This window comes from Colletotrichum costaricense (genome assembly GCF_030867565.1).
Source record: "Colletotrichum costaricense strain IMI 309622 chromosome Unknown Scaffold_10.1, whole genome shotgun sequence".
Lineage (NCBI taxonomy): Eukaryota > Fungi > Ascomycota > Sordariomycetes > Glomerellales > Glomerellaceae > Colletotrichum > Colletotrichum costaricense.
The window spans coordinates 224746-250021 of NW_026848239.1; the positions used below are offsets into that span (position 1 = coordinate 224746).

The 25276-nt window shown below is 53.8% G+C and overlaps 9 protein-coding genes across 9 annotated transcripts; 5 read left to right on the forward strand and 4 right to left on the reverse strand.

The window, feature by feature from the left end:
* Positions 1–2411: 2411 nt before the first annotated feature.
* On the reverse strand, positions 2412–6088 carry CCOS01_09674 (SH3 domain-containing protein; the record flags this gene model as incomplete). Its single annotated transcript, XM_060457831.1, has 3 exons — positions 2412–4078; positions 4135–4209; positions 4261–6088. Coding segments are annotated over 3 exons (3570 nt in total), but the record flags the coding sequence as incomplete, so codon positions are not given.
* A 2156-nt stretch (positions 6089–8244) lies between these two features.
* On the forward strand, positions 8245–9144 carry CCOS01_09675 (Rtr1/RPAP2 family protein; the record flags this gene model as incomplete). The annotated part of the gene is made up of 1 exon (XM_060457832.1): positions 8245–9144. The coding sequence occupies one exon, from the start codon at positions 8245–8247 to the stop codon at positions 9142–9144; it is 900 nt and encodes a 299-aa protein (XP_060310997.1).
* A 457-nt stretch (positions 9145–9601) lies between these two features.
* On the reverse strand, positions 9602–10247 carry CCOS01_09676 (40S ribosomal protein S17; the record flags this gene model as incomplete). Its single annotated transcript, XM_060457833.1, has 3 exons — positions 9602–9697; positions 9763–9963; positions 10101–10247. The coding sequence occupies 3 exons, from the start codon at positions 10245–10247 to the stop codon at positions 9602–9604; spliced, it is 444 nt and encodes a 147-aa protein (XP_060310998.1).
* Positions 10248–10957: 710 nt separating this feature from the next.
* Positions 10958–12331, reverse strand: CCOS01_09677 (uncharacterized protein; the record flags this gene model as incomplete). Its single annotated transcript, XM_060457834.1, has 1 exon — positions 10958–12331. One exon carries the CDS (start codon positions 12329–12331, stop codon positions 10958–10960), a length of 1374 nt encoding a protein of 457 aa, XP_060310999.1.
* A 618-nt stretch (positions 12332–12949) lies between these two features.
* CCOS01_09678 (queuine tRNA-ribosyltransferase) lies at positions 12950–14318 on the forward strand (the record flags this gene model as incomplete). The annotated part of the gene is made up of 3 exons (XM_060457835.1): positions 12950–13012; positions 13091–13341; positions 13403–14318. 3 exons carry the CDS (start codon positions 12950–12952, stop codon positions 14316–14318), a joined length of 1230 nt encoding a protein of 409 aa, XP_060311000.1.
* Positions 14319–15267: 949 nt separating this feature from the next.
* Positions 15268–16233, reverse strand: CCOS01_09679 (uncharacterized protein; the record flags this gene model as incomplete). Its single annotated transcript, XM_060457836.1, has 2 exons — positions 15268–15696; positions 15778–16233. 2 exons carry the CDS (start codon positions 16231–16233, stop codon positions 15268–15270), a joined length of 885 nt encoding a protein of 294 aa, XP_060311001.1.
* Positions 16234–17009: 776 nt separating this feature from the next.
* Positions 17010–17298, forward strand: CCOS01_09680 (uncharacterized protein; the record flags this gene model as incomplete). Its single annotated transcript, XM_060457837.1, has 2 exons — positions 17010–17058; positions 17114–17298. 2 exons carry the CDS (start codon positions 17010–17012, stop codon positions 17296–17298), a joined length of 234 nt encoding a protein of 77 aa, XP_060311002.1.
* Positions 17299–18362: 1064 nt separating this feature from the next.
* On the forward strand, positions 18363–21985 carry CCOS01_09681 (histone deacetylase; the record flags this gene model as incomplete). Its single annotated transcript, XM_060457838.1, has 3 exons — positions 18363–20379; positions 20455–20804; positions 20858–21985. 3 exons carry the CDS (start codon positions 18363–18365, stop codon positions 21983–21985), a joined length of 3495 nt encoding a protein of 1164 aa, XP_060311003.1.
* An 881-nt stretch (positions 21986–22866) lies between these two features.
* Positions 22867–23998, forward strand: CCOS01_09682 (histidinol phosphate phosphatase HisJ family protein; the record flags this gene model as incomplete). Its single annotated transcript, XM_060457839.1, has 3 exons — positions 22867–23028; positions 23115–23660; positions 23774–23998. The coding sequence occupies 3 exons, from the start codon at positions 22867–22869 to the stop codon at positions 23996–23998; spliced, it is 933 nt and encodes a 310-aa protein (XP_060311004.1).
* Between the last annotated feature and the right edge of the window lie 1278 nt (positions 23999–25276).

Consider the following 25276-nt stretch of genomic DNA (forward strand, 5'->3'; position numbering starts at 1 on the left):
ATCTTGCTTTGATTCTAACCGATCTTATATAACAAACAGTAGTGTCTCTGCGTATGCCCAAGTTGTAGAGGATGGCTACGATTTCCATACTGAGCTTTCCTTTGATAATCTCAATCTAGAAAAACCCCTTACACCTCCCTTTGGAAATACTGCAAGTTAATTTGAGTGGATCTATTCTGGAAAGATACCCAAGTCTAGTCTTTCTGTTCGAGACGTGCGAATGTATCACAAGACGGCGTCGTTCTCACGTTCAGTACTCTTCCACAACAACGATCCGAGTGAATGAGCTCCTCTCAGGCTGATTCCCTCACCGGCTTCATAGATGCCTCAGCCTACTGCCGCATGTGTTACAGGGTATATAAAGCGGCTTGCGTTTCCCACGTTCAGTCCTTCTTCCTTCACGACGACCTGGAGGCAGCTCGCCGCAAGGGGCCACATCAACCGTGACAGGTCATACAATCATAGTACGAGTCTGAACTGCAAGATAAACAGGACACGCCTACTGTCTGAAGTCCTTTAGACATTTGTGAGTATTGGAGACTACATTCTTTGCTCACGCAGCACCTTGCTCGGTCGTATTCGTGATAAGATAGGTAGGCAGACTGGGCGGAAGCTGAAAGATCTCCTCGTTCGAAAAAGACTACTGCTTAGGGTGTGGCTTACATGCAGACAAGCTACTAAAGACTCTGAGCACTCTTGCATAAAGATTAAAGAACCTATTTTATAATAGCGTCTACTTTACTTCGATGCTCAGCTTTATGTAGGAATTTGCTATACTCCACTAGCTCTATATATATTTATCAATAAATCATTTAGAGTAGCTAAGTAAAAGGAGAGAGGATAGGATTACCATCATAAAGAAAAACTAAGGAATCGGTAAGAACACATAGTTTTAGTAGAGTTCTTTCTCTTATGTCTATGAGCATTCATCTTATCCTCTGACGCACGTATCTTAGGGCGAATACGAGACGTTGTAAGAGTACTTAGTATCATAGGACAATTTGTAACGAGGGGATTTCGTTCTTTAGATGACCCTAGTTGCTTAGGGGGCGTGCCAGAAGTGTCACTCAACATACGGCGCCAGCTTGGAAATCCCGACCATAACGTTGAGTCGGGAATGAGAAAGGATATAAATAAAAAACGGCCTTGGGGACCTTTGCATCAGTGAGTTTAGTATTCGTAATACATGTGCACTTATTGCGTGGCATGGAGTTTTAATCACAAAGCCGTGTAGAGCTAACCGAGAACCGCCCGAGCAACTAGCAAAGACAAAACCAAAAGACAAGTAGCAAACACAATTGAGATCTAGAGGAGCTTCTAAGAAGCTAAAGTTCAAAGATGTACTATACTGTTCAGACGTAGTGCATGGGCATAGCGCGTCATAGGCGTCCTTGTAGCCCGTCTTGACCCAGGTACACTTTTAAAATTCTTAATGGCTGAACTTCACGTTCAGGCACTTAATCTCTTGTGACTATTCCCTCCTTACGAAAATGTGAACATGAATGATGAGGATAGTATTAGAAGAACTTACAAGATGAATAGAAATAGAAAAGAGACATTGTGCTTTAGCTGAAAGGGCAAAATATGTCAAACAGGGGAGAGGAAGATTTCTGGGGGGGGGGTTTAGAAGGACATTCAAGCCTGCCCTACTTTATCTTCTTTCTTTTCTTTCTCACTTTGGTGCTTAAAATACGTCTTATTACTAGGTAGGTCATGAATGCCCACTTCAACCAGAGGTCCAGCCTGAATGCCAAACTCTCTTCTTTGCTCCTGCAAGAATGATAGAGTAAATCCCATTCTGCGCTGAACTAGAAGAGAAAGACCGTCTTCACTTTCCAGCGTAGTGATCCTCAATGGAAGAAAAGGCTTACATCTCATTTCTCACAAAAGAACGCAGACTGCGAAGAACATCACAGATAACGGGGGGCCCACGCTCACACCCGCCGCACTGGCTCCTTCGAGTTGGGTCGGGGACAGGTAAGAAGACTGATATGGGCCAGATTTGAGTAAAACAATGTAAAGCAGAGACCCACCGAACGAAAGAACAGAAGACGCAAGTATATCAACATCCTCACATACCCGGACCAAGGATCACACTCACAGCGGCGTCAATCAAACTACAAGAGTCGACAAAATAGAATCAATGCGTTGCTACTAGGTTCCTAAAGCAAACTATGCTGCGGGAGGGGCGTATAGCCAATGAATAACACGAGGACGAGCGAGATGAAGAAAGATCACAGTCTATCTCCCATCCTCTCCTTGAACGCGCAATAGATGCATCAGACCGATCCGTCGTAACCGTGGACTCCCAGTCGGTGTCTTCGTCGTAGAGGCGAGTAGTCCCTCTTCAGCGAGCCGACCGTCGTCCGTCTTCGTAGCGTCGGCTGCCGTGGGGGCTCCCAGCACATCTCCTAAGACGGGCTGTTCCATCCCACCCAGCTCCGGGGCATCACCCGCCAGATTTTAACCTCACCACTACGCAAGTCGTCCAGCTTGAAGCTTTCAACCTTGTTCTTCTTGCTTTCGCGGCCCTGTTCCCAGGCGCGAACCTTCTTTTTTGTGCCATCCCATTCCGATACAACCGCCACGTGGTCAGGCTTGCCGACCTCCATTGAATACTTGGCATGCATGGGGCCGTGTTTGCCCTGGAACCGAGCGTTCCGAATGGAAATGATATCTCCAGGTCGGATCTGGTCATTTTGTTGTGTGGAGGCATTGGCCATGTTGGAGTAAACGAGCGCGCCATAAGCTCTGGTTCCAATTGGCGCCAGAGCATCATTGAAAGGCTTCAAGAGTTCATGAATAAGGCCTTGCGGCGTTCCGTCGCCAACAATCGTTTCCTTCTTGGAGACGACCGCTTCAGAGATTGGTCGTCCAAATCGTTCATACGATTGCTCGAGCTCATCCTGTCGCAAGGCTCTTGGAGGCGGATCATGCCGTTGATCCAGCTGAACATCGGCAGCGTTATTCTGATCGTACTCCACGGTGATGATCGTCTGCGAGTAATCTTGGAAGAGCACATAAATGGTGCGTGTGACAATCGAGCCTGATGTCGAGTCGTCCGTCTCATAATACAAGTCCTTTCTACCCTGGAAAACGGGAGGTACCGTCTTGTCCTGACGCCACCAACCACTTTGCTTGGCCAAATCGACGTTGTTAGCGATGAAGCCTGATTCTGTGGACATGGACGGTCGGTGCGCATCCATAGAACGTCGCTGAGACATGGAGGCTCGTGACACATCCAGTGATTGGCGAGACCGGCCAGCGGGAGGGGCGGGAGGCGGGGCTCTCGTGTGAGACGGCGATGGCAACGGCGGAGCATCATCCTGGAAGTATCCCTCCTCTTCAATCTTTGGGGTACGCTGAGAGTACGGTAGCTTTTGGGTGGAGTAGTTATAGGGGTCGTACTCGTCATCGTCCCTTGCTGGCGGAGGGGGAGGAGGAGCTGTTCGCGGTACATCCACAGAGCGGCGCTTATCAGCCGTCGGCACCGGTGGCGGAGCAGCTCTAGGCGGCGGGCCAGTCGGGATAGGTGGCGGCATGGTCGGTGGTAGGGCTGGGGATGTGGGTGATCTGACTGGCGTGTTGTCGTCGAGACTGGAGTCCCTGGCGTGAGATTTGAGTGCGTCTTTGTGGGGAACCGACGACGCAATGTCAGTATCGTAATCTCCCTCATACTCTGTAGCCTCGTCCTCATCGTCACCCTGTTGAGGAGGTCTGATCGGTGGTGATATGGGTGATGCGACGTGCATATCCTGCGTCGACTGACGGCTCAGACTACCGCCTGGAGGTGGTGGGGGAGGCGGTCGCGATTGTGCTGTAGGGATAGGAGGAGCAGCTCCAGGGATAGGAGGCGGAATTCTGCTCATCCGCTTGCCCGAGGAGCTGGTGGGAGATGTTGGTGAGAATTCGGAGCCGGGAATGGGAGGTGGCGAGCGTGCGGCGGTTGCAACTGGCGGCAGTGGCGGGGGTGCTCGCGCTTCTTCGGCCTTGGGAGTGTCTAGGACACCTCCTGATAGCTCATCGTCGGATACTGAGCCATCACTGGGAGATTTGAGCCCAGAGGTAGCGGGTCGAGCTGGAGTACTATGAGCCATTGTCTTGAAGCGAACTAACACGGGGTCAAGGACTTACAATCGCTGGGAACGGGCGGCGCCGCGGGCCGGGATCCTGGAACAGGAGGAGCTCCTGCGGGCTCACGGGCAGGGACTTTCGCAAAATTAGCAAATGCAACTAAGACAATAACCGTCTTTTACTCACGACTGGGAGGTGGGCTCGTAATTGGCTCGTCTCTGTCATCGTCGACTTCAATTGTTCGTGGAGGCGGAGGTGGCGCTCTAGGGGATGTTGGCGGCTCAGGCTCAGTAGCCTCTTCTTGACGTTTGGGTGCGCTCAGCCCTGGCAATGCCATCATGCCCGGTACGGCGACACGGCTTGTAGGCGATGTCTCCTCTTCGTGCTCCTCCGTCGGAGATGCCTCCACTGGCTTCTCGATAGTCTTCTTCTTCTTGGGTATAGCTGGAGCAGCCATTGGAATTCCAAACATGCCGTGCATTCCCATGCCGCCGCTCATTTTCGCCATCCTGGCTCTGAGCTCCTCCTTCCTGCGAACCTCGGGGTCAATATCGTCCTCCTCCTCTTCTTCCTCATCTCCGCCCTGCTCATCGGCTGCGTCCTCCTCTTTTCTTGCTTCGATAGGAGAAGCGACTTGGGGCCGCAGGACAGGCCGTGGAGCCGCGTCACTATCGTCGCGTTCGGTGAGATCCTCAGGGCCTTCGGTAGTGTCGCCAGCCCCAGACATGTCCGCTTCATTGCCGTCATGGTAGCTCTCGGCAGCAGGGCCCTTGGAAGGCTTGCGGCGGGGCGCGGGCGGCACACGAGCTGAATCTATCGAGCTCCGGCCTGCTACCTCCTCCGTATCGCCCTCAGGTGCAGGGGCAGGAGCAGCGCCGGCATCCTCAGAAGCCTCCTGGCTGTCGGTGCGCTTCTTAGGTGGTGGTCGTGCAGCCTTCTTTTTGGCAGCGGCCTCGGCGTTACGCTGTGCTTGTTCCTGTTGTTGTCTCTGAAGAAGAGCAATGCGCTCCTTCAAGGTGGTCGGCTTCGGCGCATCCTCACCATCTTCGCCAGAGGGACCAGGAGCCATGCCGGCCTTCTCAGCGTTCTCCTGGGCCTCTGCCTCTCTTTCCAGAATTTCCGGGTCCTCGTCTCTTCGGTAGACCTTTGCAACCGGTGCCTGCGTAGGCGGGGGAACATATGCATTGCGGCTAGGAGGAGGAGCCACAAACGGCTTCTTGATGTGATAGGAACCTTGGGCTAGCCCGCTCGGCTTAAAGGGCGTAATAGGAGCGGCCGAGGCTTTGTTGAATGCAGCAATGCGATCCTTGAAGGCATTGCTGGACGGCTTGGGCGGCGGGCCGGGCTTTGATGAAGCAGGCGCTGCCTTGGCGATGGGAGGCGACGTAGCTGCGGGGGACTCAGTTCTGGGAGCCGGAGCTACCGGGGTCGGTTCGGGGATTGGCTCAGGTGCCTTTACAGGCTCGGGCTCGGGAGCTGCGGGTGCTTCGGGCGAGGCAGGCACGGCAGCGGCCGGGGATGGCGTAGGTTTCTCGACCTCGGCGTGAGCTTCTTGGGTGGGTTGAGGCTCGGATTGAGGAACTGGGGCGGGCGCCTCCGAGATGGGGGACGTGACCTCGGCCTCTTTCTTGGTTCGAGTTCTCGTTGGGCGAGGCGGGGCCTGGGGCTCGAATTTCTCGACAAAATTGCGAGGAAAGATTCCTTCGTGCTTGGCGCCAGAGTCGTCGACATACTCGCCAGTATACCAATCAGCATCCTCCTCGTCGGTCACGGTGATGATGACGCCGGCGGGGAACTGAAGGTCATCCTCGTGGGGCGAGGAGTATTCGAACAGGGCCTTGACCCTGAAAGGGGCGGTCGACATGGCCGGCAATGGTCGGGATAGTCCGTCGTCTTCGTCGATATCGTCGTTGTCGTCGGTTTGGCTTGTTGTCGGTGTGTTTGTGGGATGCGAACACCTAGACGGTCGAAAGAGGAGTTGGGTGCCGCAGGTCAGAGCGAGCGACGCTGGAGCTCTATGGTGTGGGGCAACGGAATCGGAACGTCGTCAGCAGCTTGGACCTTGCGTGGGCTGTTGGTTGCAGCAGCAGTAGCAGCAGTAAGGTACGCAGTAATAGTAGCTACGACTAGAAGCGAAAAGACACGAAAGGTCAGATTCGGGGCGGTAGCTACATCAACAACGGAATGCGATGTGCGAAGTAAGAGCCCGTGAGGGTGGAAAAACAAATGACAAAGGTGGATGATGACGGTGTGTGAGGTTGAGCGGGTTGCGTTGCGACTGCGCTGGCGATTTCTCAAACTCAGCGAGGGGGGACTTGGGGAGGAAGGGGGGGCGGGCAGTCGGAGAAGGAGGCTGTGAGGAAGGGACGGACGGGGGTGGAGGGATCTACAAGTTGGCGTGTCGACGTCAGCGCATGAACTTGTAACTCTCTTAGTTCAATGTGTCGGGGCAATTGGGGGCCCTGCCTGGGAAGTCTGCACTATGCAAACACAAGAGTCATGTATGCAGCCCCAGACACCCCGTTGACAAATGCATTCTCTTTTCCTGTTCAGGTGGCTCTTTGTCCATCTTTACCTTGGTGTGTCGTACCTAAGGTGAGCTAAGTTTTGGGGGTTGTATGTGGTGCATATTGGGTACTCTGGAGCCGCAATGCGCTATGCGGGTGAGATGGGCTCTTCGGGTAGGATGCGTCTGCCTAGACACACTGCAACCCTGGATTTGAGTACACTGTATGAATATCATGGTTGGTATTCATTTTCTGCTCTACGTGGATGGCCACTGTGTTCTGATCTGTTTTGTCGCTGTTGAACTGGACTGTCTTTGCTTCACAAATTCATATTCAGTATCAAATAGCAGGCGATGCGATGGGGTGCTAAGGGCAGGGGTTCACCATAACGGTCATCTAAAGAACGGGCAGAGAAGTCTATCGCATGTCATTTGTCGCCTGCGTCTGCATTCTGCGCTTCGGCCGGACTTTTCATAGAATTCTATAAGAGTTGGAAGTCCATCACCGTTAGCTGCAACACTTCACAATGCTACACCCCAGGCTATGCCCTTGTGGAGGTCGGAATACCTTAGCAATATCAATACTCAACAGCAGCGAACGGGAACAACCGCAGGACCAATATAGATCAGGCGCATGTGGTTCGGCCAGCTGGTGCCTCGCGCAAATTGTGGTTGGCCAGAGAGGGTTCCGTAGAGAAGCAGATCAATGTAAAGGAACAGCTAGGTTAGGCACCTAACCTTCATGGCAACTGCAGTGTGAGGTCAAGTTGAGGTAAGCCAGCAAAGCGAGTTCCAGGCATTGGACGGTCCCACGACATGGTGCAACGGAACAATAGTAGTGCATTACGAGATGACCTGAAGGAGCTTGACCAGGTCACTCGACCGTGGCGCAGGGCAAGCCCGGTGTTAACACGAGGCCAAACAGTCAAACCAAGTCCAGTTCCAGTCCAGTGTTGGAGGTGTGAGAGCGGACGGAAGATGCGCTACGTTTCTTCAGCCGCTTTAGCCAATCGAAATCCTCCCCAGAAGTCCAGTCGAGGGGTCGAGAGGGCCGCGGACATGGGGGAGCAGCTGGGAATGGAGGGGGGGAACTTGGAAGCGGAGGGACGGAGTTACGGCCGCTCAAGCCACCCGAGCACCCCGAGCCACACTCTCGCCAGCAAAGCGCCTGGTCAACCCGTCACACCAATGTGCCTGAGTGTAAAAGTCTTGGCGGCTGTTGACTGTTCCCCCTCAATCGTGGCGGCAGCCGGGTGGTGGCAGGAGGTACGTACTACGGCCCTGGTGCTTTGCTTCAGCTTGCGTGCTTCCATGCCTAACAGCGGATTCTCGATTGGGAGTGCTCTTGGTGCGAAGGGTGGGGTGTATATTCCCGACAGTAACACTTGCGGGATCGAACATTCTCCAATTGCTTAACAATTTTCACTTGTTCACGTCTTCAATCTACACTCACCACCACGCATCGTATCTTAATTCCAGCCTGTCTCACACGCGTAGCCACGACAACATTTTCCCTTCCGCGCACCGTATAGTCATTTTTCAAAGGCTCTACCACCTTCCATCGCCGAGCTCGAAGCTCCTACAGGGAAACATAAGACGACGCGCCGCACACAAGCTAGACGAACCCCTCCCACAACCACCTCACGTACCAAACAACATCCACCATGGCTACCGATGCCCGGCCACTGAAGGGCATCCTCAAAAAGGCAGCAGCCGGAGCCACCGCCTCCGGCAGCGGCGCCGCCAACGCTGTCCTCAATCCCCGAAAACAAGACCCCCGCGAAATCGCCCTCCAGCACGCCCGCATCATTCAGCAGCGCAAGGACCTAGAGCTCCAGATCCTCGAGAGCCTGGCCGAGCTCTCCGAGTACCCCACCGAGCGCGGCAGCAGAACCTTCTCCGCCGCCAACCCTTCCCCACGCGACGTCGCCGACTTCAAGGCCGGCATCCGCCTCTTCCAGCCCTCCGACTACGACGACCTCATCGAGGAGCGCAACGTCAACGGCTTGTGCGGGTACACCCTCTGCGCGCAGCCGAAGCCGATGGCCTCCAAAGGTGGCGAGTGGAGGCTCGTCAACTTTGGCAAGGCAGACTTTGATATCGTCAATCGCAAGCAGTCGGAGAAGTGGTGCTCCAAGGACTGCCAGCGCAGGGCCATGTATATCAAGGTGCAGCTGAACGAATCGGCTGCGTGGGAGCGGGCGGGGTTGCCGGATATTGAGATTGAGCTGTATGGAGAGGAGAAGGCGAGGCAGGAGGACCCTGCATCACAGGCTTCGCGCGACCTCGCAAGTTTGAAGCTGGAGGAGGGCAGGAGGGCGGCCGACGAGTCTGCCACATTGGCCTTGGAGAGAGGAGAGACACGGGAGACGGGACAGCCTGGTAATACTTTCACTCTTGCCATCAGGGAGAGGGAGGTCAAGCCACCAACAGAGCATGGCGTGTTTGGAGATCCAGACGACTCCCATTTATTTGTTGAGGGACACAGACCGGGAGCTGGCAAGGCGCAGGCCATTGCTGAGGCTTCCCAATTTGAGGCACAACGTGACCAAGAAATGTCATGATGTAATTCTACGGGCGGGAGGATACCAGAGATGATTGAAGCGTGGGAGGAGCTCATTTAGGCGTCGCAATGATCGGTCGCTCTATATAGATAGATTTGATACCCAAAGGCACACCGATTCGAAAGTTTAATCACTATATGCACAGCAGGCCTAGTTTCATAAACTAGCTGCATTTCAACGGGAGGCTCAGTTGAGCTACAAGGTCAGAGGGACAGCATCACGGTACGCAAGAGAGGGATAGAAGATTGGCAGTCAAGCGTCATCTCCGGAATTACCCTAGAGAATCGGCGACACCTTGAGTGGGAAAACAGAACTTTTCTTTGTGGAAGTTCCTAGTGTGAACTCACTACCGTCCGTAAGACGCCTGTAGCAATGTGTATCATCATATGCCGTTTGCCGTAAAAGTCCGTTAAAAACCACCCAATTTTCCTTATCCACAATCGACCACGACTGAAATTTAGTCGCGGCGAGGGGGGCGGCCACCGAAGCGGCCTCCGCGCTCCTGGACCTGGGTCTGGCCGACGGGAGTGACGTTGACGGGGATAGCGTCGAACTGCAGGGCGCGATAGTCAGTATTGGGGGACATCATTTCGAATCAAAGTAGAGGTTGAGACGTACGCCGAGGTGCTTGAGAAGGTCCTTGGTCTCGACATCGACCTCGAGCTGGCCGCTCTCGGTGTTCTGGGTGAAGTCGAGGGCGGAGACCTCGGGGACGAACTGATCCTTGCGCTCACGCTCCTCCTCCTGAAGCTTGAAGGAGATACCGCGGACGGGACCACGCTGGATACGCTTCATCAAGTGGGTGGTGTAGCCAGCAATCTGTAATTTCACTCCAGTCAGCAATTTTGCCCTCTCAACCTTTCCGTATCCCCAACACCGATGTTTGGAAGCGGTCTCACGGGGACCTTCGTTCGTCCAACTCGTATGTTGCGTCTGGGTGGCTATCTTTTGCTGACCTTGTTGCGGAGACGCTTGGAGGCGATGATGGCGATCTCATCGCAGATGCGCTTGTTGGTCTCGAAGTCCAGGGTGAGTCTGGGGTAGTACCGCTCAATGATGACCTTGGCGGACTTCTTGACGGTCTTGGTGCGAACGCGACCCATTTTGGCGGTACTGACTCAACGGAAGGGGGGTATTTGGCTGGGTGGAGGGAGTTGGTCGGTTAGTGAGGCTGGTCGGTCGAGATGTTCACGATAAGTTTCGCTGGGCAGATGCAATTTTGATATCTTTACACGAAATTTAGGGCCGTGGTGTGGGGAGCGGGAGTTTCGGTGCACAGGCCATGGGGGCATGCATATGTAATCACACGTGATCTTGTGGATGGCTGGGACGAGGCAGGAATCGGTGCCCCACTCGGATCCGGATTGGGTTCATTCCTTGGTACGGAGCCGATATAACACGAGGCTCTCGTCTTACTGCTGGGTCCTTCCAAGGATGCACAATTGCGTCGAATTGGAAGAGTTGCGCCCCCATTCTCGGAAAAGCATAATTTGGCAGTTGAAGATATTCTCTGGCCTCTATTCCCGCCGACGGCCAGGTACAAGTAGGTATTGCAACAAGCTGAAGTACCTTATCTTGGCTAGATTAGTAGTACGATTGCTCCTTAACGATCATAGACTGTCAAGAAAGTGTCGAAATTTGCGTTGTATTCTTCTTATTTTACAATACCATACATAGTACACTCGGCACACATGCGAACGCCATACAAAGATGGTTTCTTCATAGTGTGACTCAACTCCATGCTCTACTATCCTAGGCTCATTCGCGCCTAGTCTTATGACTAGAAGCGCTTCCAACGCTATCTTCACCACCCTCAAGAGTCAAGACCGTAGCTCTTCGAGCTGCCCACCGCGCTGGTTCCCGGTCTTTGGTTGTTGGTGTGCACATTTCGGATGAATCTGCGGGCCGGTGCGGGTGCTTCTACCTCGGTCTTGTCGTTGTAGATCTTGGCCTTTCCAACCAACTCCTTCAGAATGAGCTGGGCCTCTTCATTAGCCTCGCCAACGGTGATTTGGACACAACCGTCTGAGTCAATGCGAGCCGACGTAGGCGAAACGTAGGCCTTGGCGCCTCCCTTGATATCGGGGTCGAAAGTGACAACACCAGCCACCTTGTTGTTGCGTCCAACGAAAGCTCTGTGGTTGAAAGCTGTATCGCCCTGGGGAACATCCGTGATGAAACCGCCGACGCCCAGCTTGGCGCTGTTGGCTCCTGATCTCGGGGCGACGATACGAGCCAGGACGGGGGTATGTTGCGCCTGGGGGCCGTATACTGGGTGGTTCTCGGCGAAGTTGGATGTGCGGAGGTATGAGATACCGCCAGAGGGGTGAGAAGCGGGCGGGCCATGCTCAGCGTACAAGCTAGGGCGCTTGGTCTTTTCCGTCGACTTGCTGAAGTCGGTCAACGAGCTGGGCGGGTTCAGGGGAGCAAGGTCCAAGAATTCGCCGACAAGTGAGTACAAGGTGATGCGGTCGTTGCGCAACTTGCGAATGTACTCTGTGAGTTGCTCTTCCGTTACGTCGCCTGCACGAAGAGCTGCGGGAGCGTTCTCTCCAGCCTCCAGGGATTTCTGACGCTGCTTGCTCGTTTCATCGGATGCAATACGCTTCCGCAGGAAGTTGCGGAATGATGCTCGCTTGTTGCGGACAGCCTTGCGCAGGTATGCGTTGAATTCGCCCTCAGTGAGGCCAGCCAACCAGGGGCCCTGGAACTTCCACCTCTTCTCCTCGTTTTCGCCGTTACGCTTGACAGTAGTGAAGTCACCATCGTCTTCGAATACAGATTTCGCTCCAATGTGGATACCACCGAGACGCGACCGGTTGGTGCCAGGTAGTGTGACGGGCAGGTTGAGCTCGTGGAACTTCTGAAGAGACAAGGTGTGGTCCGCGGCGGAGGTGTAATCGGTGACGTTTTCGAAGCAGTCAATATCCTTGATGCGGACAACGGGGGTCGATGACTTGGTCGTGGATCGAAGAGGCAGGGAGCGCTTGAAGCCCCAGTCACCAAGGGCCCTCGAGGATTCGGTAGTGGTGATGGATTGGTGCGTGGGATAAGGCGCGGTCGCCGTCGGGGATGCGTATCGAGCGATGGCAGCTGCTTGACCTCCGGGTTGAGGGAGCGGCTTGGGCACAGAGAACATCCGAGATGATCTCAGCAGCGCCCCTCCGGGCGACATTCGGGCAGACATGGCGGCTGGCGAAGCTCTCTACTGAGCTTGGTCGTCGTCAGTCGTATGTATCGCGGAACGGGTGACGAGCGTGCATCGTTGCGTGAGAAATTTCAATTGGAGTGCGGAAGAAGCCGGCGTACCTGATTGGGTGAGAGCTACCCCTGTCGTTTCTCCTGCTTCTCTCCACTGTCACCCGAAATGTCCATGTATGGTGCACAGTCTAAACCAATTAAGGGATAAGAGACACTGGGCCTCCAGTCTCAGAGGCTTCGAGTGGTAGAGACAGCGAGGGAACTTTGCGAAGTTGAATACTCCGACAATTTGCAAATTTCGAACTAGATAAAAGCCTTCGAACAGTATTTTCAGGTCTTAGCGAGGCACACAGAAGCTACCTCGGTATTTTAAGGCTTAAGGTCAGGTACATAGGATGGGGTTTGAAATTTAGAGGGACATTCGGCAGGAAGGACACTCAACGGCCCCACCAGCGCCGATGGGAAAGCGCATCGTCTACGGAGTAGCGGTTCGAATTTGGAGAATTGCATTTTGCCAACCCGCACTCAGCCCTTTCCCCCTTCCTGCCACATCGCAGCCAGCAGCCTGTGGACTGCGCGATCGCTCATGTGGATAGCGAAAAGGATGGCGTCAACCAATGTCGGGTCCTCGCCCGCTCTCACCTTCGAGCTCGTCGCTCGCTGTTCAGTAAGCATCCCCCACCTCCGTACTTTGACTCACAATCTTCATGTGATTCCTAGTTCGCATGTTAACGGTTTAGGCCAGACAACGAGAGCCCGCGCATCCATCCTGACGCTTCCTCACGGCCAGGTCCAGCTTCCGATATTCATGCCTGTCGCGACACAAGCTTCGCTCAAAGGCTTGACTCCCGAGCAGCTTGAAGAGACGGGCTGCCGCCTGTGCCTGAACAACACCTACCATCTCGGCCTGAAGCCCGGCCAAGACGTACTGGACAAGATCGGCGGCGCGCACAAGCTCCAAGGATGGAAACACAATCTTTTGACGGATAGTGGAGGGTACATATACCTTCTTGACTGGATTGCGAAGGTCTTCACCAGTTACTGACTAAGTCTATAGCTTCCAAATGGTCAGTCTCCTCAAGCTGGCGAAAATCACTGAGGAGGGTGTGCGCTTCCTCAGCCCCCACGATGGTTCGCCCATGCTTTTGACTCCAGAGCACTCCATGTCTCTGCAGAATTCGATTGGAAGCGACATCATGATGCAGCTCGACGACGTACTTGTCACGACATCACCCGACGCAGCCCGTATGCGCGAGGCCATGGAGCGAAGTGTAAGATGGTTGGATCGGTGCATCGCAGCGCACAAGAACCCCAAGACCCAGAACCTCTTCTGCATCATCCAAGGCGGTCTCGATCTCGAAATGCGACGGGAGTGCACACGGGAGATGTTGGCGCGCGATACCCCAGGCATCGCCATTGGTGGTCTGAGTGGTGGCGAGGCTAAGACGGATTACTGCCGTGTTGTCGAGACGTGTACCGAGCTGCTGCCGGATCTCAAACCTCGATATGTCATGGGTATCGGATACCCCGAGGATTTGGTTGTGAGCGTCGCCCTGGGAGCGGATATGTTCGACTGTGTCTGGCCGACGCGGACAGCCCGGTTTGGCAACGCAATCACGAAGCACGGCGTACTGAACATTCGCAACTGGCGATATGAGAACGACTACGGCCCTATTGAGGAAGGATGTGGCTGTATCTGTTGCCGGAAGGGCGAGGGTGGTCTAGGTGTGACTAGGGCCTTCATCAACCATAATGCGGGCAAGGAAACGGTCGCTGCTCACCTGCTGAGCATACACAACGTCTGGTATCAGCTGAACCTCATGAAAGATATCCGGCAAGCTGTTATCGAAGACAGGTACCCTGCCCTTATTAGGCAGTTCTTCGGCGATCTTTACGACTACGACAAGTCAAAGTATCCAGAGTGGGCTGTTGAGTCTCTGAAGAGAGTAGGAGTCGATTTAATAAACGAGTAAACTCACGGCTGTCGTCAAGACTATTTCACGTTGAAGATGATTGAGACACTGGTGAAATTGTTTACTGATCACTGATACCGACTAAGCCTCCGAGATCAGTGTCTGCCCATGCTACTGAGCTGTAAGTCTTCTCTTGATTGGGCCCCTCACATTGAGAGTCAATAAGGCAAAACGGCGTGTCCGAAACCATGCAGTTGAAAACGCCCATCGCTGATAATGATTCTTTGGCATTGACTATAAGTTCAACCTACACCTACTTTGCCAAATATCCGGTCGAGCTTACTGGCTGGACTTCCCCTCCGCCCAGAGCTTCTTTTACGGCATTGACCCTCCTCTTCTGCTCCTATATCTGGACGCCAAGACCTTTCTCCGCGTTGAGAGTCAGTAAGGCGAAACAGCGTGTCCAAAGTCAGAACGCCCATCGTTGATAATGGTTTCTCGACGCTGACTGTGACTCCAAACATGGCTAGTTTACCAAGTGTCAGGTCGAGCTTGCTCGCTGGACTGGCACTGACTCGGCTCTTCTGCTCCTACATCTAGACGCCAAGACTCTCTTCTCCTAGCGGCTGCCGTATCGCTGCCCAAAGTGATTTTCGGCCCTAACCCAGGGTTGTCGTGCTTCGCGGTTCCCACAATCATTCGGTTGCGAACTTCAGCTTCGAAGGCCAGTCGGTCCTTGATGTTCATCGGGGGGGGGGGGGTGTCTTGGAGTCTGTCGTGGATTCGGCTCAGACCGTCTGCGACTTTGATAATCTAGGTGGTGTTCGGTCGGTGTAGGTACTCCACATCGTGCTCTGTGAGGACTTCAATCTACTTGGCGAGTTTGCCATGAACTTCCCCATTGTGTCCGAGCAAACGGAGTGAGCTCTGGCTCCATTCGAGATCCTCCTTAAGAGTGTCATCTTGTCGAGCAGACTGGCACCCTTCCGCTTGATTAAACCTCTTTAGCTTACGTTGAGGCTTCCGTGCGTTGGCCAATAGTGGCATCTCTTCTTCGCAGACGAGGTGTATTCTGGGACGAATGCCTAGAAGACGCTACGGTGCCTTGACTAACGGTGGCATTTTGTCTGAGCAGACTGGGCGGTTCGAAGCTTCCTTGGCCGAGAGTGGCATCTTGTCTCGGTAGACTGGGTGGTGCGAATCTCTCCTGGCCAACAGTGGCATCTTGTCTTCGCAGAAGAGGTGGGCCCTCGCCTTCGTGTCGCCGAAGACGCTCGCATCGAACCACCGTCACTACCACGGTGTAAGTAGATATCCTAGGTGGCAGTCGCTCGCGGGTATACGAGACGATGGCGTCAAAGACGCAGCCCATGAGCACCTTCAGGCGGCCAGCTTCTACACAGGCCTCGACCTGCCGCTCACTGAGAGCCAGCGTATCCTAGTGCGAAGGTAAATGAGCATCACTTCACTAATTACGAGTAAAAGGGGGTTGAAACCAAGAATGTGGTGAGGTACGTACATGTACGGGCTGGCGGGTCAGCCTGTCAAGGTCCTCAAACCCAAGGATGAGGCGCCGGAATCTCCCTACAATCTCGAGAGTCTCCTCGAGACTTAAGGTATGCATGCTGTCGTTGGGTTCAGAATCCATCTCCAAGGAGGCCGGTCGAAGTGCGCGGGTGATTCGCGTCATCGCTTCATCAAAGCCCGTCCTTGTGCCGTCTTGCTCCCGAAGGATGTTCTCATAAATATCCCCAAGCATGCAGTCTAGCACAGCCATGGTATAGGGCCGCAAAATCTGCTCTACTTCGTCCACAGTGGAGGTCAAGACCCTGAGTTCCTCTGGCGTCCTGAGACCGTCGTTTCTCTTGAACTCTTGGACCCTTGCCGCTAGCAACTTGGAGCGGTCTGCGAGCTGAAGCACATGGTCGAATGGGAGGATTTCCCCGACCGGTATGTCCTGTATTGATTGGTACATTCTGTGTGTTGTATGTTCTTTCATTGTATTTCGGGTCCGAAGTCTCTCACGTCTTGAGAAGGTTTCGTCTCTTGGTAGTCGTCTTTATCTCTGTATGGAGGGGCTATCGTATTGAAGGAAAGAAATCTGACACCAATATATAGTGCTTTTCGTAAATCATTCGAATGGCGGGCTCATTCAGTCATGCGGTTTCCCTCTATTATAGAAACCTCATTCACCCAACGGAGACACCCTTTCCCGGTGGCCTTAAACCCTAATATGCTATGGGAGTGAATCACTCGGCGTCCAGAATTTGTGGCAGCTGCATTGATAAGGGTGGGAAACAAGCATTTGTGGCCTGACCGAGCTGTCTCTTTTCTCCTCTTCCTGTGGCCACCAACTGCTGCTGCCACAACATTTTGCGGCTCGGTGGCTGAAGCAGGTAGCAGGTAGCATGGTACGTGGCGGTCAACGCGGAAGAAGCCTAAGAGGTGGCAGAAATATCAACGTCAAGGGCTGCGAGCAGGTGACTGAACATACAATCAGGCACGAAGAAACGCCTCTGAGTCGTTCATCTGATAAAGGGGCAAGCGAGGCAGAATCTACAGAGTGGATTGAAATGAGCAAACATTAGCACAATAATTGAGTTTGCATAGAGGGGATACGCCAGGAATACTGACAATCACACCAAACAGATGTTTTAGCGTCCCTTGCCCTGTCATCTCGGTTCCGACCAACTGGATCCTCATATGTGGCTCCGATAATGTACTCCGTAGAAACGGGCAATCCAATCGTTGATGAACCTCCGTCCGACGGTGTCAGGGTTGGGTATTACAGATCTCAAGACTCAACAACCTGTCAATAAGGTATATTATTTGTCGCCGTTATGGTGCCTGCTCACAAATGACCCCTCCATACGTCCCAGACGCGCAGAAAGACCCTCCAGGTTGGTGGACGCCTGTTTCCGCTGATCAATCTATGGTTACGGAAGGTGGTACCCACCTTACCTTGGCTGTGGTCACGGAACGAGGCGCACCACCTCCGTATTCTACCCAGGTACCTCGCCTGGCAGAAAGGAGGCGGTAGTGGCGTTCTGCTCCTTCCTTCTCATCGAAAGAGGCAGGCGTACCTTCCACACGTGCCATGAGAAGCCTTGATATACCCCCTCAAACCCATTCCTGTCACCAGCCAGCAGGCGCCCGTCTAGGTCGACGGGTCAGGTCAAACTGGCTGGGTGGTGGAGTGGTTAATGGTCAACGATCAAATCGCCAACCAGCCTACTCGACGACAGGCTAAGCGCATACGAGTACCCAGTTCGAATCCCAGCATGAGCACCAAGAGATGTAGCCCCCAGTTCAGCACCGGGGGGGTGAACTCTTTTGTCAGTCTGAATGACTTTTTGGTGCTTATATAACCAGTCCCAAGGTAGGCTCGAAATGACTGATACCACCTTTCCTTTGGGTGGCTTATCTTTTGGCCCCTTCTAATGCCATGTTCTGGTCAAAACCCATACCATCTACCTCTCTGTAGTGATGACATGACTGATTTTCGGGTCTTCTCGGCAGATGGTCGTGTATTTTATTATAATAAAGGTGCTCAGAAAAGCATCGGGTATGTCGAATTGTGTTGATGCATTTGAAAGCCCGTTGAAGAATATTAAGCTCCTGGAGAAAAAGGCGTTGGTTAGATGTAAGTGGACGTTTGACTGCGGACGTTGCATTGCACGAGGGAGTGACGATCGTGCCCCCACATGGTATTGTCTGAACCCCACTTGAATCGGTAGCGCCTGCGCTTCTCTCAGCCCAAGCGGGATCAGGCGAAATGCCCCGCGCATCCCCTATTTGTTGATCCCCACGTGATCGCAATTATGCACCTTATGACGCGTGTTGTGTACACAGAACAGACGCGACGGACAAGTGACAACTGTGACGATGTGCTGGCGGGCGGTCAACTAATACGTAAAGTCCCCTACCCACCACCTCCCCTGCAGCCAGCTGCAAGTTGTCAGAAGCAGCTACACACCGCACTTATCCAAAACTTCACTTTCGGGACATTTTCTTTTGCTACCGGTTTCTCACTTTATTGTTTTCCCCAACCTTTTCTCTCATCCGAGATACCACGCAAGATTTCATGGGTCTTGCGCCTCTGCCATGGCCTCTCCATTCGAAAGAGCGCCATCGCGGCGCCCATCACTGCTGAATACATCCTCTCATGATGGAGACAAGGAGCTGGCGCATTCGCTCAAGCAGCTCTCCCTTTCGACATCATCCGCCAGCAACTCACCCCGGGCTTCGAGCGCTCTGTCTCCCATGAGACCGGCCGTAAATCGAACATCTCCGGCACCGAGTCCACGAGCCCCGTCTCGAAGTCCCTCCTTTGCGAGAGAGCTCTCCCGCTCCCGATCTTCGACGCCGACGCTGCAGCGATCTTCAACGCCAACACTTCAGCGCAAGACCTCCACCAGTTCCTTGCACTCTGTGAGTGGCTCTTCGAGCCGAACCCCTAGCCGAGCGCCTTCGAGGCGAACTAGCATGGTGCATGCCTCTTCTCCTGTCGCCAAATCCCCTTTGCGCCCGAGCCCCCCTGAGTATATCAAGCCTGCGCCCACAGCGAATACGGTCGCCCGCGATTACTTCAAGGCCGAATTGGAGGTTCACCACTCGCCAACTTCGACTCGAGCAACGGAAACCCTCGTCATTCTCCACGATGCCTGCTACGGCCACCGTTTCTCTCGACCCAAGACGTCCAAGGGCGCTCTCAGCACTATCGTTGAGCGGCCTGAGAGAATCAAGGCCGGCGTGTTGGGGGTTGCCATGGCCTACGTGCGGCTCGGGGAACGGCACTGCGATGGCGCATATGCGCTCCATCCAAGTCTGGATCCCTCTACCATCCCGACGATTCCGTTTCGCATCTACAAGACCGAACGGAGACTGCCCCTGACATCGGCAGCTGTCACCAACGTCCACGGCACCAAGTGGATGGAGGAGCTCAAGATGATGTGCGAAGGAGCAGAGATAAAGTTGGCGACTGGTGGGAAGGAGCTTCAGAGGCCAGAATTAAACAGAGGTTCAGACGGACCGCCTGCGAAATTCCACGAGGGTGACCTCTATCTTTGCTCCGAATCGCTGGAGGCTTTTGAGGGCGCGCTGGGTGCCGTTTGCGAGGCCGTAGACCGCGTTTTCACATCAGGTCCTCGACGAGCCTTTGTCGCTGTACGCCCACCGGGACATCATTGCTCAGCTTCTTTCCCGTCAGGATTTTGCTGGGTTAATAACGTCCATGTCGGTATTATGCATGGCATTCTGAACCATGGCCTTACCCATGCGGCTATCATCGATTTCGATCTTCACCACGGAGATGGCTCCCAAGCCATCACTTGGGCGCATAACTCACGGGGAGTGAATGCGGCCAAGAACACGGCAGCGTGGAAGAAGGCGTCCATCGGCTACTTTAGTCTTCACGACATCAACTCGTACCCCTGTGAGTGGGGTGATGAGGAGAAGGTCAAGAATGCTAGTCTGTGTATTGACAATGCCCACGGCCAAAACATCTACAACGTCCACCTGGAATCATACGGTTCAGAGAAGGAGTTCTGGGAGCTATACGAGACCAGGTACTCAGTAATCCTGGAGAAGACGCGCAAGTATCTGAAAAACCAAGCGGCTCGCCTTCGTGCTTTGAATCTGCCTCCCAAGGCGGCAATCTTCTTCTCGGCCGGATTCGATGCCAGTGAGTGGGAGACCAAGGGTATGCAACGTCATAACGTGAACGTTCCTACCGAGTTTTACGCTCGTATTGCTCAAGATGTTGTGAAGCTTGCCGCAGAGGAAGGATTGGGAGTTGACGGGCGCGTAATCAGCGTGCTCGAGGGCGGCTACAGCGACAGAGCTCTTTACTCTGGTATTTTCAGCCATCTGAGCGGACTCTCAGGAAATCAGACCCCGGAAGAGCCCACTCGGGGTCGCTCTTCACTCGGCGACGAAATGGCAGGGCAGATCGCTGCAGCCATCACTGGCGAGCCATCTCTACATCCTTACAAACCGTCATGGTGGTCGAGCTCCGAACTCGACGAGCTAGAAGTTGCGATGGGCAACAGACCAGCCAGTCCCAAGATGATACGGCACTCAACTCCGCCGACATACTCAACTCCCACACAGGCGTCGATTGGTAAGTCCATAGATCCGGCAAGGATGAGACGAATGGCGTCCGGCTTGTCGAATGGAATGCCATATTCGCGACCAGCAACACCACCTCCCCCCGATGTGCCATGGACCATAGCAGCCCATGAGCTGAGCAGGCTACTCATTCCGTCGGATCGCCAAGTCGATAGCTGCAAACCTGAAGACCTAAATGCGGAGGCTACAAGGGCTCGGAGAGACCGGCAGTCAATTCTGAACCCTGATCTTGTGCCGCCGGCACCTGCTCCCGCGCCCGCTCCGAAGCCAGCAAGCAGGCCTACCTCGCGAATGTCTCTGAGAGAGCGGAAGCCAGCGAAGCCTGGCTTATACGTTGATGCAGACGAAGATGATGACAAGCAGTCCAAGAATCGGCGAAGAACGGTCGCGGGCCCTGCTGCGCTGTCATCTGAGAAGGTTTGTCACTCCTCGTAGTATCGCAAATAGACTCAAACTGACGACGACACTAGGCAACGGCCCGAGGCATACCCTCTGACACAAATGGAGCAGCTAAGCGACCTGGTCGACGCCTTAGTGGTGTGTCTACTGTGGCTTCGAATGCTCCTAACACAGAGTTCGAGAGCAACGGAGTTTCAGCTCAGCGTCCCGACACTTCTATGAGTGTGCGACCAGACACTGCGATGAGTGTCAGAACTCAGAGTGCTACGTCTTTGAATGTTAAGAAGACAAGAGCTCCAGCAGTCAAGAAGGAAGCCCCCAAAACCACCAGAATTGTGAAGAAGCCTGCCGCAATGGCGAAACCCTCTCCTCCTCAGCAGGCTGGACCATCTCAGCCGCCTCAAGGAAAGCCGAGCCCAGCTGCTGCATCGGAGGACGATATGGACAAGTTGACTGCCGGTATGAAGAAGGTCAAGATCAACTTGATCACGAAAACACAGAAAGAAGAGCGTGCCAAGGCAGCACAAGCAGCTCAAGCCGCTCAAGCCAAAGCTGCCACACCCCCCACAGCCGAGGAAGCAAAGACGGATTTCCCGTTTGAAGCACAGACGGCTTACTCGCCGGTGGCACCTCCGATCGTCACACCTCCGCAAGACGAGGCTTTCGCTACACCGCCAACGCAGCCTCCGGTTTTTGAAGCCCCGTCACCGCCCGCCGTTCCAGAAGGCCGGCCTGAAGTCTCAACTCCAGTGACGGAGCAAATGCCTCTCGTCGCCACCCCTGATCCTCGTTCAGTAGAGCTCCCCGCCAGCTCACCCGCCGCGATGTCGCCAACCGTAGCAACACCCTCATCGGATGTTTTCATCAACTACCAACCGGAGGGTCCTCCACCTGTGTCCGTAACGCCGTCAGAACCCCTGAAGTGGATGCCGCCCAACACCAACACGCCCGTCAAAGCCTCGCCGTCTAAGCCATCGCCAGTCAAGCTGTCTTCAGCCAAACCGTCCCCCATGAAGAAGTCTCCGGTAAAGATGATGCGTGCCGATCTTCCAGTCTTCACCTCCACATCTGCGATCCCCTTTGCGCCGCCGGGAATGAGCGCCCCGTCTGAGGTCGAGCAAGAGCCGGCAATTAAGGCCGATCCGGAGGAGCCGGCAAAGTCGGTTTGGGATATCCCGGAAACTCCGCAGAGGCAATAGTGCGCTGTGTCACAGACCGAGAGGTTTGGGGTGGAAGCACTGACACAGATTTGGGCCGTCGCAGTCTTTGAAAAGTCATTTGTTTATTTTGTCTCCTTTGCCCAACGCTTTTCTCCAAGTATAGAACTTTGTTTTCTGCGAATCGGGCTTTTTGAGCCGTGTACTTGGAGTTCGCCGTCTTGATACCCTCTCGTCCGAGTTATTCTTTTTCTTCTTGATCCTCTGATTCCTCTCTAAATACTATAACTCTCTTTTCTTGTACTGGTCATGTACTTCGATACTGCCATTGAAGCCATTGGAGACGTTGTCAACGTAGAGCCATGATTGGCCGAAATGCCTATAAATGTGACATGGAACCAAGATCCCATGTAACCTCGTGGACGTCCGCGGACGCGGCCAAAAGCCTTGGCATGCAGAGACTTGATTTACAAAGTAGCGGGATTATGCGCGTCAACGTGGACGGATCAACGTCAGCGATTTGCTGCGGCTACCCGCCGGGCCCCGAAATTTTCTTTGGTGGGGAACCCATTACAGCGCATGTTTTACGCATCCCAGACTTAGTTGGCCGATTGACCAGGTTCTTATCTTGAGGTAATCGGAGATACTCGAGTCCTGTTACACATATTCGGCCGGGATATCGCATCTCATCTTCAGACATTTTGTAGATTCTGTATCTCACCGCTCACTCAAGTTGTGAAGCGTGGCCCAGCTTAGTTGGAATTTTCTCTTACTGTCTCTCAAACTACGTCACCAGCCAGCCCTTTGCGAACCTAGCCAGCAACGGGGACCTGACTCATCTCAAGTTCGTCTCATCTCATCTCATCTTATTTTCTCTCACTTAGACCAACCGAATACACACACGCACAACTCATCGACTCACCATGGCGTTCACGATGCACTCCCACTCGGGGCAATTCTGCCCCGGCCACGCAAAGGACCAGCTCGAGGCCATCATCCAGCATGCCATCAGCATCGGGTACAAGACCATGGGTCTGACGGAACACATGCCCCGTCTAGAGATTGGAGACCTCTACCCTGAAGAGGTAAGAACTCACTTCAGTCTCATCACACACACCCCGAACATAGCTCTCATGAGAAACTTAACAATCCTGACCAAAATATTCACCAGCTCGAAGAAGGAGACCCCCAAACAGCCCTCTCCATCCTCGCCCCCCGCCACGAAGCCTACCTCGCCGAAGCCCAGCGCCTGCGCGAAAAGTACGCCCCGCAGATCGACCTCCTCATCGGCTTCGAGGGGGAGTGGTACCGCCCGGCCTACGGGCCGTTCATCAAGGCCCTCGCGTCCCACCCGGCGGTGGACTACTTCATCGGGTCGCTGCACCACGTCAACGCCATTCCCATCGACTACAGCCGGGACATGTACGTCGAGGCGATGAAGTCGGCCGGCGCCGACGAGGAGAGCATGTACGCGCGGTACTACGACCAGCAGCACGAGATGCTGACGGCGCTAGAGCCGCGCGTGGTGGGCCACTTTGACCTCGTGAGGCTCATGAGCGAGGATCCGGGGAGGGACGTGAGGCAGTGGAAGGGGGTGTGGGAGAAGATTGTGAGGAATCTGGAGGTCGTCAAGGGGTATGGGGGCTTGTTGGAGTGTAATAGCAGTGCGTTGAGGAAGGGTCTTGATGAGCCTTATCCGTGCCGACCTATTGCAGAGGTAAGTTCTTTTCCCCCTTCTCCCCTCCTGTGTTCTTGGTCCTTTCTCCAAAGCTCGAAAGACATCTTGGGTGGTGTAGCCATTGATCTCTTGCGACTAACTCCGTATCACAGACATGGTTGGCGATGGGCGGCCGCTTCACATTCTCAGACGATAGCCACGGCATCGCACAGGTCGCGACGAATTACAAACGCAACGTGAAGTACCTCGAGAGCCTGGGCGTGAAGGAGGTCTTCACGTTTGAGCGGGGGCCGGTGGAGGGGGTCAATGGGAATGCTAAGGCCGTGTTGCGGGAAAAGGGCGTTGGGTTGGCGGCGTTTCGGGAGAACTTCAACTAGAGGAGATGAGGCGCAATAGAGTTATAGACGAAGGAGAAGCAAAAGAAAGGAAAAGAGCTGGTGTAGAGGGTAGATGTAGAGGTGTGAGATAGATGAACGTCTGGCAAAAGGCCAAGAATATTCGGTTCCATTCTGTTGGTCATGGTATAATTATTTTAGCACCATCTGTCTCCCTGCGATCGATGTTCAAAGTCATTGAGTCATTGCTCATCAACATCCTTCCGGTTTATTAAATGCAGAAAGATATAAAACGCGTCAATTGAGGCGCCTGCGATAATTCATACTGTGAAGAATTGAGTCCCAGAACTAGAACACAACTGGGTTCCACCTCATAACATAACACTCAACATCCTTCTTCAATAATTACATGACGTTGTCAGAAGAGATCGTGTTGTAACTAGAGCGTCCTGACCATTGTCTCCATCACAAACCCTAGTTTCTCCCACAAACCCCCAAAAACCGAGTTCCTGTGCAACATCACCAAAACACCACCACAACCAAAACAAACCTCACGATAGCTTCACAGAAGGCGCAAAAAGAGTGACCCCCACCCGATTTGAACGGATAACCTTTCGATCTGGAGTCGAACGCGCTACCGTTGCGCCAGAGGGCCGTGTTGTTTGATTCCGAATCTCGAGCTGGAGAGGCGGAGTTGACGATGCAGCCGGGAAATGGGTCTATGGATCGGAGCGGGGTGCAGTGGCGCCTGCAGAGTTGGAAAACGGAGTCTCTGGAAATGAAAGTGGGTCTTATTTACTTCGCAAAGGTCAAGTGTGCCACCTTCATGCAGGACAAGAAATGCAGAAACGCACTCTCGGGTAAGACGCTGCGGAACGATTGGCGAGTCAAGACTCTCTGCATGATTCGAGTATTAAGTCCACTTGAGCAGACCTTGGAGCCTCAATCTATAATTACATATGGCAACTTCGACGTTTGGTCCAAACTAAGGTACAATAAATGAGACTTCGCAGGAGGAGACAGCACTGTGCTTTTGGGACTTGACTTTGCTTGTCATCCGAAGCTACCAAGCTAGGTCAGGCAAATCACCAGTAGGCCTATCAAGAGCCTCTTGGTCCAATTCAGGCGAATCAGACCTGGCTTTCAGCCAGCAGGCTTATCGACTTACACCGAAAGTAGTGAAATCTCATCTAGCTGTTGTCGATGCACCCAACTAGTCTCAGCCATTGCCGCTTTCGGTGCAAGTGTCTGTCACTTACTTTTCCAGCACATTTTCTTCTCCTGCCTGAAAGCTTGCCCGAACAGAAAACTACAAGATCT